The sequence below is a fragment of the Mobula birostris genome, chromosome 12 (genome assembly GCF_030028105.1).
Source record: "Mobula birostris isolate sMobBir1 chromosome 12, sMobBir1.hap1, whole genome shotgun sequence".
NCBI lineage: Eukaryota > Metazoa > Chordata > Chondrichthyes > Myliobatiformes > Myliobatidae > Mobula > Mobula birostris.
In genome coordinates, this window is record NC_092381.1 from 66787292 (window position 1) to 66802554 (window position 15263).

The 15263-nt window shown below is 40.2% G+C and overlaps 1 protein-coding gene across 1 annotated transcript in view; it reads right to left on the reverse strand.

The window, feature by feature from the left end:
• Positions 1 to 1151: 1151 nt before the first annotated feature.
• lamc1 (laminin, gamma 1) overlaps positions 1152 to 15263 on the reverse strand; it is a 261259-nt gene continuing 247147 nt past the window's right edge. The window contains exons 26-28 of the mRNA XM_072273978.1: positions 10005 to 10163; positions 9808 to 9907; positions 1152 to 3853 (exon numbers count right to left, since the gene is read on the reverse strand). Coding sequence (XP_072130079.1) covers positions 3597 to 3853; positions 9808 to 9907; positions 10005 to 10163 — 516 coding nt within the window. The 3' untranslated portion in view covers positions 1152 to 3596. The remainder of the gene's footprint in view (positions 3854 to 9807; positions 9908 to 10004; positions 10164 to 15263) is intronic.

Consider the following 15263-nt stretch of genomic DNA (forward strand, 5'->3'; position numbering starts at 1 on the left):
TTCTCAGTAGTACATTTAGAATACAGTATTGTTCATAATTTGTGAATGAAGCCATTTGAAAGCAACTAGTTAAAGAAACATTTCAGCCAATCAAGATAATGGACCCCTTTGGGATACTGAGTTGTTCAAATCAGAAAAATCTAGTCTAATCAGAATCTAGTTTATTATCACTGAATATGTCATGATTTACCCACAAATAGAATGGAGAATGGAAAAAATATGTTGAGGGTCTTAGTCTTGAACACTATGCAACAATATTTTGAATTGCCCTTTCTGCAGAATTGGTTTACAGACTGCAAGAGCAGCACACCTAGAATGTTAGTGCCAACTTGAGGAAATGATAGGTATTTTTTCTTGACAAAACATCCATTTGAAATACAAGTATATCTGAGAGCTGACAAGAGATTCCGTGTCTGTGAATCCTTTAGCTGAACACATTAGGGTGATATGTTTTAAATCAAATGCATTATGTAATCATTCTTACATAGAGGTTTTGGATAGGCTTTGATCCCATTTTCTGTACCTGTCAGGTGGTTCTTCATCTATTGATGTCATTCCTTCCTGGAAGGGATCCCCATTCAGAACCAAACCCTTCCCCCCCACCCCCCATGTCTGATGTTTACAAAAGTGTTGTCTATGGCTAATTGGTGACTACATTTTAAAACTCAGTGATGCTCTACAATCATTAATAACCAAATCCCCTAAACAGACAGCAAGTGTTAGTGGTAGAGCTGGTACAAGTTTTGCCTATGCCAACACCTTATACTTAATACTATTGACTAATAATAGTTTGGCTGAATGATGTTTTTCCAAAGGGTAATTCCAAAGTGCTGAGGCTGCAGATTCTGTTTATATCTGTTGTCCTTTTCCAGAGTGGTACCTGAGATTTCCATTTCTATTTTACAACAGACAATAGTAAGCAACTCAAGAATTCCCAGAATTTAGCTTTCTGGTTTTAATAGTATTGATAGTTTATATAGTAATAGTACATCACATTGAACAGAGAGTGGTGTATTTATTGTCACCAGGCAGGATTTCCCCTGTTATTGAAGGGCCATAGATTAGCACATTTTGGACAAGTCAAATAGTTTGATAGGATTCTCAATTGCAGGATCAGGAAACATTTTAAGAATGAACCGCGTGTTCAAACATTGATGTAATACCACTTTTATTTATTTAAATGGTACAATTTGATTTACAGACAAAAAAGGTATTAAACAATAATTTGCCAGGTATTTGGCCACTGCAATTGGGTCAAAAGAGGTGTTAAGGAAAAAAAGCAGTGTTCTCAAGTCACATCATTACAAGAAGAATGTGCAACACACAAGAGACCTGGATAAAGATTACAAATATTATGTCTTATAAATAAGAAATACTGTTTTATACATAAAATTGTATAAGTGTTGCACGTCTTTCCTAACAGTATGATGGCACTTTAAGGCAGAAGGCTTACAACAAAAGGCATAGGATAAGACAGTATGGATCTATTTCTCACCACAGAAAGTGCTGAGTTTGTTGCACCTTTTCCATACTATGTCAATCATTCTGTACATGTTTTTTCTACAGGTAGGACGCTAACCTCATACTTTTGATTAATTGACTTCCTTACATGATAAATAAACAGTATTACTGCTGTAAAAGGTACAAAAACTGTTGTATTGTCTAAGTACAGTGACAGGAGAGGCTGTTATAGTTAAACTTCAAAATAGAGATGTATTTTTTTGCTTTAGGTACAATATTTGGGAAAGAGCGTGCAATCCTTTAGGCCTGCTCAGTGCTTGTAAGATTGAGCCTGAATCCCTCAAGTAAAATCATTGCAGTGATAGTTTCAGCCAGGAACCAAATGTGTAATTATGGATGATCAAGCAGCGACCAATAATACTTTTTTAAAAAATTGGTGATTATGGTGTAATGAGATGGCTTAAGACCGATTACAAACAGAATAGAAAAGGAGGCAAACACTGAATAACGTACATCAGGTTGCAGAGGCAATTCAGTCTGGCTGGCAGTGCACTGGCAGGATAAAGGGCAAAGGGCACACACAGCCTATCTCCCCTCCACAAGGCATGTGCTGGAAAAGTAACAGCACAGATTGCCAAAGTTTTTGTTCTCTCCATTTTGTATAAAGGACTTAGGTATTTCCATCTGGGCCAGAAATACGAAACACCCCTGCTTTGAAAGCACTGTATAGAATGAAGTATATTTAAACATGTTTGGGCTGGGTACATTCCCAAGGACGGTGCATGGGGGAGGAAAAGTTGCAGGAAGACGGTAGGGAGGAAACTTTCAAATAGCCACATTTGGAATATTGGATACTTGCAGGGTATTTACCTACCAGTAATAACCTGGTATTTTTTTCTCCAAATAAGACTGATAGCCCTGAATAGAAAATAAAATCTCAGCTGTGTATACAAGCAAGCAAATTACCACAGAATTACTAAGGCAATCAGAACGATGTCTAAAAACCAGTTACTGCTGATGGCAGAAACTTGAGGATGGGGAGGTAACTCATGGAGCCAATCCTAAAACAATTATATAGAGTATATTTACACAAAGACAGACGCAACATTTCCTCATACTATTATATGATAAAAAACATTCACACAAAAATATAACATTTGAAATAATTAATAGCACCAGTGTATCAGGTAATTTTATTTTTTTTGCTACGCAATGTACAAAGTTGCATAGAGTGTTGCTGTAAAAAAAAAATCTGCTTTTAATTTTGATATAGATGAAGCAGCAGTCTTGGGAACAGAAAGAGTGTAGTCCACACAAAAAGTGCAAGACATTTTTATGGGCATTCCACTATTGCAAAATAACTGAAACCAAGAAGTAGGAAGCAAAGGGATTAGTATTACAAAACTAAACTGCTTTGTAATGAGAAGACCAGCTTTCATGGTAATTTACAACATTAACATGTTGAATACTGTATATAATGCTCTTAAAGTGACTTACTGCTACTCTAGAGCGATGTGATTTAACGTGCATTTAGGAAGTGAAGTGGTAAGAATTTAAATATTAACATGTTAACAGTTCATAATCCTTCACAGCTAGTCTAGTCATTTAATAAAGTTGAGGGAGGGTGCAAGGGAGGAAAGTCACATCACAAAGCTATGTTAATACTCATGATTTGAATGCAATAAAGAACCAATGCCTCCATGCAGCGGCAGGAGAGACAAACCTACATTAAAAGCCAGTTATTTAATTTAAACACCATTATATTCTTAGAAGCCAACTTTATTCCACCCTGCAGCAGAAGGAGCCTTTGTGTTTGGCCTCTGGAAAGGTATGCTTAATAATTCAAGGTTAATGGTGTGAAGTGATTGAATCAGGTAGATGGAGTGTGTCCTTCTAACACAAACTTGGTTCTTCCAGGATTCTAGTAGCTCGTCATATAGGTATGTCACTCACACTGAGCCCAGTGTCCAGAACCTTGTACTTCTTTCAAGCAGCTGCATTTGATGCCTGAGGAATTTCAGTTATGAGCCTTGGAATACTTAATGATGTTGTGTCAGACATTGAAAAAGATTTGGTAATAAGGCAATTTCTGTACAATGTCACTTTTGGGTAGGATATGGAGGTGAAGAAAGTGACTATGGGGTCTCCAGAGACTGAGTATTGTAACAGCCAGGAGGTAATGTTTGTTTGATGTCCTCTAGGTTTTTAATGTCATTCAGAATATCTTGAATATCTTGCTCGTGGGTAATTATTGCATTTGCTTGTTCCTTTTCAGCTTTTTCTAGATCTGCCAACTTCCTTTCTAAATCACTATCTTTCATCTGGTTCTTGGCATCATTCAAAGTTTTTTCAATCTCTTTCAGCCGATTAACATCAACGTTATCCAGTTGACCTGTAAAAACAAATCCAAAATAATAATTATTTTAATTTACCAAGAAAATGTTCTGAAGTATACAAGCTAATCAAATTACAACATTGCTCATTTATAACTTCATAGAAATGCCAATATCAGGATGGAAGGCAAATTAGATGCAAGTAAACAAATAGGTACAGTTTCTTTGCGCATTGGTCAAAAGAGACTTTCTCACAGAGAATTCCAGTCCTGAAGAGTCTCGGCCTGAAAGTGCAAGTGTTTATTCTCCTTCATAAATACTATGTGACTTGCTGAATTTCTCTGGCATTTTGTGTGTTTCTTACAGAGGACCCTTTTAGATTAAAATGGGTTCTAAGTGTGCTTTGCTAGAGGCAGTGTAAATAATGTTTACATTTCTCCTTGGCTGACCATAAAACCAAAGCCCGCTTTAAACTAAAACATACCTCAACATTGTAAAACATTTGTGTATCAGTCTCTAACTAAACCGTCACCAGAGGCTGAGTTATAAATCACTACTGATTTTATGGTCCATATCTTCCCATAACCAAGGAGCTAATTTACCAGTGGTTGGAGAAAATGCTGCATGTTACTGGATTATTCAATGAATAGAATACAAAATTAATTATCCACTTGCGGCTTGATAGCTGTCCGATTCAAACATGGTGCAACAGGGTTTAGTTTGCTGTAAGCCTACAAATAATGCCCAATCAAGATTCTTGGTTCTATAGTACAGAAACATAGAAGGATCCAATCTATATAATTCAAGTACAACTCAACTAATCATGTAACAATGCTTACATGATTGGCTTTCATAGGAGAAATGTCGTCATTTAACTGAGCCCAACTAATGAAGTTTTAAGAGCAAACTTAATTGTTAAAAATTTACAGTTGTCAGAACTAGAAGTATTATCCTATTGAGATGCTAATTAGTATAAATTATAAACTTTGCTAATTATTAATCTCTGTATTCATTGATTCAACATTCAAATAGGACTGGATGCTAACTGTTCTAACTGGATGTCTATAGCTTTCTGTACACTATAATCTGTTGGAATTCTTTGAGGAAATAACAGACAGGATAGTCAAAGAAAAAAAATCAGTGGATGTTGTGTGGTTTGATTTTCAGAATGCCTTTGACAAGGTGCCACACATGAGGCTGCTTAACAAGATTGGTACTAGCATGGATAGAGCACTGGCTGATAGGCAGGAGGAGAAGAGTGCGAATAAAGGGAGCCATTTTTGATTGGCTGCTGGTGACAAGTGGTGTTCCACAGGGGTCTATGTTGGGAACATTTTTCAAGTCAATGATCTGGACGACGGAATAGATGGCTCTGTGGCCAAGTTTGCAGAGAATATGAAGATAGGTGAAGGGGTGGCAGTGTTGAGGAAGCAGGGAGTATGCAGAAGGACTTAGACAGATTAGGAGAATGGGCAAAGATGTGGTAGAAGGAATACAGTGTCGGGAAGTGCATGGTCATGCACTCTGGTAAAACTAAAAGTGTAACTATTTTCTAAATGGAAAAAATATACAAAAATTTGAGGTGCAGAGAGGCTTAGGAGTCCTCATGCAGGATTCCCTAAAGGTTAACTTGCATCTTGGTGAGGAAGGCATATGCGATGCTATCACTCATTTTGAGCAGATGAGAATATCAAAACAGGGATGTAGTGCTGAGGCTTTATAGAACACTGGTGACGCCTCACTTGAGAGTATTGTGAGCAGTTTTAGGCCCCTTATCTAAGAAAGGATATGCTAACACTGAAGATGGTTCAAAGGAAGTTCATGAAAATGATTCCAGGAATGAATGGCTTATCGTATGAGGAGTGTTTGATGGCTCTGGGCCTGTATTCATTGGAATTTAGAAGAATGGAGGCAGCGGGGAGATCTCACTGAAACTATCAAATGTTCAAAGACCAAGGCAGAGTGGATAGGGAGAGGATGCTTCCTGTAATGAGAGTCTAGGATCAGAGGGCACAATCTCAGAATAGAGGAACGTCCATGTAGAACGGAGATGAGAAGTAATTTCTTTGGCTGGAGGCACCTGTGGAGTCCTGGACACTAAGTTTATTTGAGGCAGAGGTTGATAGATTATAAGTCAGTGCATGAAAAGTTAATGCAGAGAATAGAGCTGAGAGGGAAATATATCAGCCATGATTAAATGGCAGAGAAAATTCAATGGACCAAATGGCCTAATTCTGCTCCTATTTTTTATGGTCTTATAAAAGGAATCTTGGAATTCAAACAATAATTCTCGTAACTAGAATAATCAAATATTATTCTGTTCCTCATCTGTTTATTATTCTGGTAGCCTTTTGAAACTTATATGGACACAAATCAGTAGAAAATGCTACTGAGCTTTTAAAGAAATTAAGTCTACCCAAGATAAAGTGCAGAAATACCTGTTATTAATCCACACAGATTTTTTGGTTGGTATTGTTAATTTATTTCCTTCTTTCTCAATCTACCAAATTTACTGCAGGTTTTATTCTGAAATTTTCTCTGCCTATCTAAAACATTGTACTGGAAATTCTAACTTATTCTAGGAGTTAGCAAAGTGCGATCTCCAGATTACTGAAAATTTCATCATTTTTTAAAATTCAAACTTTTGGTGGGAATGGGGTGATAGAGTGGTTTGTGAGCAATGTCACTTTGGAAATTGAAAGCATATACAAATAAAGATGAAAATGGCTGGGTACAATCTCTGTAAGATTCTTTTGTGTAGGTTATTTTCCATTCATAGCTCAATTTAAGGTAAGTAATTCTATAAAATAACAATTTATTGTTGGGAAAACTTGGCAGATCGGGTAGCATCAGTGGAAAAAGACAGTTAACGTTTCAGGTCTGTGACCTTTTATTAGGACAGAGGGAAATTAGCTGGTCTGAATGGCAGAGAATTGGGGAATAGTGGTACTTGGAAAGGCTGAAATAGTGTGGCAGTTAAAGAGCAACAGGTCAGAGTGTACAAATGCAAAAGGGGTATAAAAAGGCAAAAGGGGATGGCAGGCACAAATGACTAGCTCTAATGCAGAGAAAGAGAGCTATCTAAAGTTGGAGAATTCATTGGCAAACTGATTTTCAAGCATCTCTATTAAATGTTTTGCTCAAGTAGGCTACTTCCCCATACTTCGTGCTTTGAGGGCGAAATACAGAAATTATGAAAGAAAATAGAATTCATGTGTTGGGACAGTTCAGAAAGACCAATTGCTTACAAATACCAAAGCCCTCCATTGGTTGGCGTTGACCAAGCATGTTACATCCTAGCTAGTGCCCAGGCAGCAGGCTCCCCTCTCCAAACAGCTGATAACATTCAAAGGAACGGCAAACCCCACACAGTTTGGCACCCGCGGCATCGCAGGAGTTGCCAGTCAGCATTGAACTCAGTGCAGGACCTCCTCAGAGACTCCAGCTCCTCGGGGTTTACTCCTGAAGCCTTCTCCGTGAGTAGGTATAGCTGCAAGGCAGCGGTAGTTTCGGATCAGCTTTCCTCCTGCGAGGTGAGCTGCCAGCCATGGCTGACGAAATAGAGCATAGAGAATAGAGTATCTGCCCAAATAGAGTATACAATATACTGTATCAGAAGAAACTGCCTCTTTTATATTATTTGTTGCTCTGTTAATTTAAAAGTTCATTATATTATGAAACCACACATCATTGAGAAGTGACCATGAGAGTTGATAAGGGTAGGTAGGGGGAACATTGTCTACATGGACTTCAGTAAGACAGTCTGCTCTAGAAGGTAGGATCCATGGGACTGATGATAAGACAGCAAACTGGATACAAAATTAAGATGCAGAGAGTAGGAGTGGGGAATTTTTGATTAGAGACATAGAAACAGTAGTGTGCTGCAGTGATCAGTGTTGGGTCCTCTGTTGTTATATAATAATGATTTGGGAAAGGACATAGGAAGTAGGATTAATAAGTCTGCAAATCACATCAAAATTGGTAGTAAGTGGACAGCAAAGAAGGTTATCTGAGATTACAAAAGCATCCAGTTCAACTGCATGGCTAATAGAACTCAACTCAGACGAAGGTAAAGTGATGCATTTTGGGAAGTTAAACCAGGCTAGAATATGCACTCAGTGGCCACTTTGTCAGGTACACCTACTCATTAACGCAATATCTCATCAGCCAATCATGAGGCAGCAATGCAAATCATAAAAGCATGCAGACATGGTCAAGAGGTTCACAACCATACACTCAGTGTCCACTTGATTGGGAACAGGAGGTAACTAATAAAATAGCTACAGTCTTCATAGTAAATGGCAGAACTCTGGGGGTGTTATTGAACAGCAGGATTCCCTGTCACTGCTTTCAAGAAAATGAAAGATGAGAAAAGCATATAGTCTGCTTGCCTTCATTGACATAGACACTGAGTACAGGAGTTGAGATGTCATGTTACAGTTGTACAAATTGTGCATTAGGTCTGACTAAAGAGATATTGTATAGCTTAGGACTGTTTTCCCTGGAATGTAGAAGGCCACCAAGGGGAAAACCTTATCTATAAAGTAATGTGGGTCATAGATAGGGCAGATAGTCACAGATAATACCCCCCCCACCTCAGGAATAAGACAGTCTAAAATTAGAGGGCAATGGTTTAAAGTGGGAAGAGAAAGATTTAAATGAGAACTGAAGGGCAAGTTTTTCCAAGTAAGAAACAAGCTGCCAGCGAAGGTGAGTAGAGGCAGGTACAATGACAGGAAAAGTTTGAAGATATATTGTCAAACATGGCAATGGGATTAGCATAACAGACAGCCTGGTTAACAAGGATGAACTGGGGAAAAGGGTCCATTGCCATGCTATAGAACTCCGATTCAGCAAAAGATAATTCCTTGCTAACTCCTGCTAGTATAACTCAGTCATAAGTTCCACTGCAGCATAAAAGTTAACACCAGGACACATTAATAGTTTTGAATACCAAATGCAACTGCATGTCTTGATAGCAAAGTTATTTTTCAAAACAGACATTTGCAGTCTGATAACATCAAGTTTTAAAAACTAGGAGATCTCCCACAAGATCCATTTCAAACACAGTTTCACATAAAGCACTACATGCTTACGTTTTTAGAGAGAAATTACCCAATTGGGACTTATTTTTTCTAAAAATAGCTGTTTCAACTGTATTACCAAGTCTGATTAAAATTCTGTTCTTTTAATAGGTAGTCACAAAAAAAACGGCTATTTTGTCACATTGACGTAAATAGAAAAAAAAAACAATGGTGGATATACTATATCCTGAAGCAATTTTTCCAGTGATCGTCCTATCTCTCTGTTGTAAGTGGCATTTCTTCCCTTTCTGAGGATAACCCAGTAACTTGGAGTGAACTACAATTTAAAGGCATAATCAAACTTCGATGCTATAATCCCCTATCTTCTGAAAAGAAGTGAAGGAATAACTCAGCAATTGATGGTGAAATTAGTTGGCAGCCCTGCAGGATTGTAACCATTGGTGTATCTGTGCATTTTTGCCCTACTAAGAATGCAAAAAAGTGTAGAACTAACGTAAAATAGTATCGCCACAAAATGGAGGCAATAGTGTAATGCTGAGAATAGACCATAAGAGAAACTAATTCCAAGGTACCCACAAATGAAGGTTTTTTCAGCAGTGTTTATTATGGTAAAATTGTAGCTTTTCAGTAGGCACAAACTAAACAATGTCCTTAAACTATAAAGGAACTATATTTTTTGTGTCACAGAATAGGATTCGGCCTCCATCCATTTTGAAATCTGAATCCTGGAAAGTATCAGCCAATACTAGAAGAAATAGCATCTGTTAAAGTCAACTGCTCTTATCATTACTGGGAATCAATTTGAATCATTCACACTCTCAAATTTCTTATGGTCAGTTCATAAGATCAAAACTAGCTATTTTGCTTGTGCTGTACCAATAACTTAAAAAAAAATACCTTGTAGGCAACTGTCAAAACACCTTAACAGAATAGGATGATCAATATGCAAGGCTTCCAATAAAACCTACCCAGTTCTGCCAACAGCTTATTGATGGTATTCAGTACACCCTGCACAGCCTTTTTGGCCTTTCTTGCCTGCTCATCAGCTATTTTTGCAGCTTGAGAAGCCTAGAAGAAAGAGTTTGAGGATATTTATCATGTGTATGCACTGTGAGGTCAAAAATAGTATTGACACTGAATTGTCAAAAACTTGGAAGACCCTTACCATATCAGCCATCATCATATCTTGGTCTGCTTCATTTCTTTTTCCAGCAAGCACATCTTCTGCACCTTTCAGATTTTTCATCATTTTTTCTACTTCATCTTCCAAATTTCTGGCATCATTAAACGTGCCATCTGCATCTTGTTTTGTCTGAGCAGCACTCTGCAAATAAAAGCATTGATCAAGATCTTTCATTTCAAGTCCAAGCCTAAAAATGTTTTTGCGTAAAAGTGGGAAACCACCATTTTAAAAATGAAAACAGCGTTGGTGTTAGCATAACAGTGGCATTATTATTCTTAATTTGCATGCGTAACTTTATGATTTTCATCAGGCTGTGCTAATAACAATGTGAGGCATGTAGAATATTGTCCACTTGTGGCAATGCAGAGATCGTTCTTAAACTGTAAGATATCAAAAGTGCTAATCCTGCAGAACAATCTTAACGGTGCACATCTTTCCAAACTGATCACAATTCAAGTTTGAAAAAAATCCATATATTACACATTAAATATAGCCCAAGCTTCCAGGCAATCATCCCCATACACTCAGTGGCCACTTTACTAGGTACAGCTACACAGCTACTCATTAATGCAAATATCTAATCCCAATCACGTGGCAGCAACACCAAGTATAAAAGCATGTAGGCGTGGTCAAACAGTTCTGTTGCTTTTCAGACCAAAATCAGAAAGGGGAAGAAAAGTAATCTAAGTGACTTTGACTGTGGAATGATTCCTGGTGCCAGAGGGTGTGGTTTGAATATTTCAGAAACTGATGACCTCCTGGGATTTTCATGCACAATTGTCCCCTGAGTTTACAGAGAATTGATCACAAAATCACCAGACTGTCTTAAAATTCATCTGGTTCAAAAGTGCAAATAGGGTGGAAGCCGGCATTCCTGAACCAGTACACGACCCTAGATACAGGGTGGAAATGGGCATTCCTGAACCAGTACGCGACCCTAGACATAAGGTGGAAATGGGCATTCCTGAATCAGTACATGACCCTAGACATTGGGTGGAAGCCGGCATTCCTGAATCAGTACACGACCCTAGACACAGGGTGGAAATGTGCATTCCTGAACTAGTATGCGACCCTAGACATAGGGTGGAAACCTGCATTCCTGAACCAGTACGCGACCCTAGACAGAGGGTGGAAATGGGCATTCTTGATAGTACGCGACCCTAGACACAGGGTGGAAACCTGCATTCCTGAATCAGTACATGACCCTAGACATTGGGTGGAAATGGGCATTCCTGAATCAGTACACGACCCTAGACACAGGGTGGAAATGTGCATTCCTGAACCAGTACGTGACCCTACACATAGGGTGGAAATGTGCATTCCTGAACCAGTATGCGACCCTAGACATAGGGTGGAAACCTGCATTCCTGAATCAGTACGCGACCCTAGACATAGGGTGGAAACCTGCATTCCTGAACCAGTACACGACCCTAGACACAGGGTGGAAACCTGCGTTCCTGAACCAGTACGCGACCCTAGACACAGGGTGGAAATGTGCATTCCTGAAGCAGTATGCGACCCTAGACACAGGGTGGAAATGTGCATTCCTGAACCAGTACGCGACTCTAAACACAGGGTGGAAATGGACATTCCTGTATCAGCACGCGACTCTAGACATAGGGTGGAAACCTGCATTCCTGAAGCAGTATGCAACCCTAGACATAGGGTGGAAATGTGCATTCCTGAACCAGTACAAGACCCTAGACATAGGGTGGAAACCGGCATTCCTGAACCCGTATGCGACCCTAGACGTAGGAGCAGAATTAGTCCAGTTAGACTATCAAGTGATCATCATATAAACATCGATGAATATGTAGAATTTCGATTGGCTATACAGCAAAGTGCATTCAGGACATCACTGTGATCAAATCCATCACCATTTGGGCCAATCACAAGCCACGAATGACAGTAGAGGTGCTGGGCGCTGCTGAAAGGACGGGATGCTGCTTTCAGTTCAGGGGATAAGAGGGCCCTCAGGTCAGCAAAAGCCGTGGTTTCCTGTGCTATCAGGAAGGCGAAACAGGACTACACACAGAAAATCACACTACACGTAGCCAAGACCACACTGCATGTCAATGACAGTGATGCCTCTCTTCTTGATAGATGAATGTCTTCTACACCCAGTTTGACACACGAAACGATGTGCCAGTGAGGAAGAGCCCTCTCCCAACCCCTGCTCCAAAGGAGAGGCACTCTCTTTGGCCACAGCTGATGTGAGGAGAGGAAATCCTAGTCAGGGTTAACCCACACAAAGCTGTGGGTGCTAACAGTACACCTAGCCGGCTGCTGAGAGACTCTGCGGCCCAGCTAGCATTCTCACAGATATCTACTGTCATCTCTCTGAAGCAGTCCATTGTCCCTGTAGGCTTCAAGGCTGCTACCCAGTGCTCAATGGGCCGATTGTAACCTGCCTTAACATTACCATCTAATGGTGCCGACCTCAATAATAATGAAGAGTTTTGAATATCTGATCATGAACTACATTAAATTCTGTCTTCCCATCACACTTGAATATACCCAAGTTGGCCCACCAGTGATACAATGGCCTCTGCCCTCTACTCAATCCCAACCCTACCTGGCGAATGGTGACTATGTCAGAATGCTGTTTATTGACCTCAGTCTGACGTTGAATATGATCATTCCTCAGAAGCTGGAGGGTAAACTATCCTTGTTGCGTCTCAACACCTCCCTCGGTAACTGGATCTTGGACTTTTTGATAGAGAGACATCAGACAGTCTGCGCTGGTAGCAACATCTTAAGCTCCATCATGCTGAGCAGTGGCAGATGCCATCCCCACCCCTGGGGCTGTTTGCTTGGCCAGCTGCTGTTCACAATGCTGATGCATGACTGACCTGATAGATTGAGCTCTAACCCCATCATTAAGTTTGCTGATGAGATAGCAGTAGTTGGCTTAATGCTGAGTCAGCATATAGAGAGGAGATAGAGTGGCTTGTGGACCAGTGCAAACACAACTACTCGAGTCTCACTGTGGATAGGATTGCAGATCAGGAAGGTGCGGGCTGACCACTCCCTATTGCACATCAATTACTCCTCTGTGGATAGTCAGGGGCACCAAGTTTCTTGGAGTGCTTACTACCTGTTTAGTTAAAAAAAAAGAACTGCAGCACCTCCCCTTCCTGAGAAGATTAAGGCAAGCAAGGCTCCTCACTCCTATTCTAACTGGAGACCCATCCAGTGTCCTGACCAGTCATATCACTGTTTGGTATGGAAATGCAAAACGTTTGACCAGAAGACTCTGCAACAGATTCTGAACATTTACTGAGAGAATAATAACGGTCTCTCCACACCCATTCAGAACATATACCAGAAGTACTGTGTTCACAGAACCATCAGCATTGTCGAAGAATCCATCCGTTTCACAATCTCCTTGACCTCCTGCCATCAGACAGACGGTACCACAGTACAAGTACAAGGATCATTAAGCTGGATAACAACAACTTCTCCCAGGCTGCAAGAGTTCTGAACACCCTGAGACCAACCAGTACAAATTACATACGACAGCTTCCAATAGCAGTATGCTGTTGTATATTTCACAATATAGGTGTCCCCTGCTTTTCGAACGTTCGCTTTATGAAACCTCACTGTTACGAAAGACCTACATTAGTACCGTTTTTGCTTTCAGAAGGTGTTTTCACTGTTACGAAAAAAATTCAGCGTGCGAAAAAAATTAGCGCGCGCTCCGAGCAGCCGCTCTCTCTGGATTTGGAACGGCATTCTCGCCAGCATTGCTTTAACACGAGCCTGCGAGCAGTCCTTTACAAGATGAGTTCAATGGTGTCGGAAAAGCCTGAAAGAGCTTGTAAGGGTGTTACACTTAGCATGAAACTAGACATAATTAAGCGTTTCGATCGTGGTGAACGAAGCAAGGACACAGTGAGTTTGGCTTGTGGAAGCTGACGAAGATGATGTTGAAGAGGTTTTGGCATCCCATGACCAAGAACTGATAGATGAAGAGCTGATGCAATTGGAAGAGTAAAGGATAACAATCGAAACCGAATGAGTAATGATAAAGTACGATTTTAATTTTGAAAGGGTACGTAGGTTTAGGGTATATTTGCAAGATTCTTTGAGTCCTTACAAAGAACTGTATGATAGAAAAATGCGCGAGGCTCAGCAGTCAAGCAAGTCTTCCACATCAGCCACAGCAGACGACGAACCTCGACCTTCGACATTGAGGCAGGCAGTCATAGGAGAAGATGACCTGCCTGGTCTAATGGAAACAGATGACGAGATGACACCCCAGTGTCCCACCACCCCAACACCTAGGCCGCGGACAGATACTGTACCGATTCGCGGAGAATGCAGCAGTAGCTGGGAGGCACACAGCACATCTTTAAGAAAAAAGCCAAAATAAACATGCTAATTAGGTGCCGCCCCACACGTAATTGTCGGCCCAGATCAGAGGCGATGCAATCGGAAATCGGCAATGATCTGGGCCGACAACTACGTGTCGGGCAGCACGCAATTAATTAGCATGTTTATTTCAGCTTTTTTCTTAAAGATGTGCTGTTTGCCTCCCGGCTACCGATGCACCCTTGCGTGCTTTGCGGCAATGTATCGGTTGGTGGCCCGGAGGGTGGGGGCCACTGCACTACCCAACCTGCGACGACTCAGTCTAACACACCATCATCAGTGTGCTCTGCGCTGTCCCGATTCCGGTAAGTGATACTACACTGTACATTATTTCTACTTTATATCGGCTGTGTATTTTTACGTGTTATTTGGTATGATTTGGCAGCTTCATAGCTCAAAGCTTACTGGAGAGCACTTGCACCGTGTTTTTGCTAACAGCGCTTGTATGAGATTTTCTGCTGATGGCGCTTGTGCAAGATTTTCGCTATGGAGAACAGTGCAGTAATGATTGTGGAAAAGTATTTCTACTTTATTTAGGCTGTGTATTTATCATCTCATTCCTGCTTTTACTATATGTTACTGTTATTTTGTTTTATATGTTATTTGGCATGATTTGGCAGGTTATTTTTGGGTCTGTGAACGCTCACACAATTTTCCCATATAAATAAATGGTAACTGCTTCTTCCCTTTACGACATTTCGGCTTACAAACCATTTCATAGGAACGCTCTACCTTCGGATGGCAGGGGAAACCTGTATGTCACAAATACATTTTATGTCAACTTTTACATTACAGAATACGTCTTTATTATTGTGTTAATACTATTTATGTACTGTATGTGAAGTATGTACTGTGTTTTGCACTTTG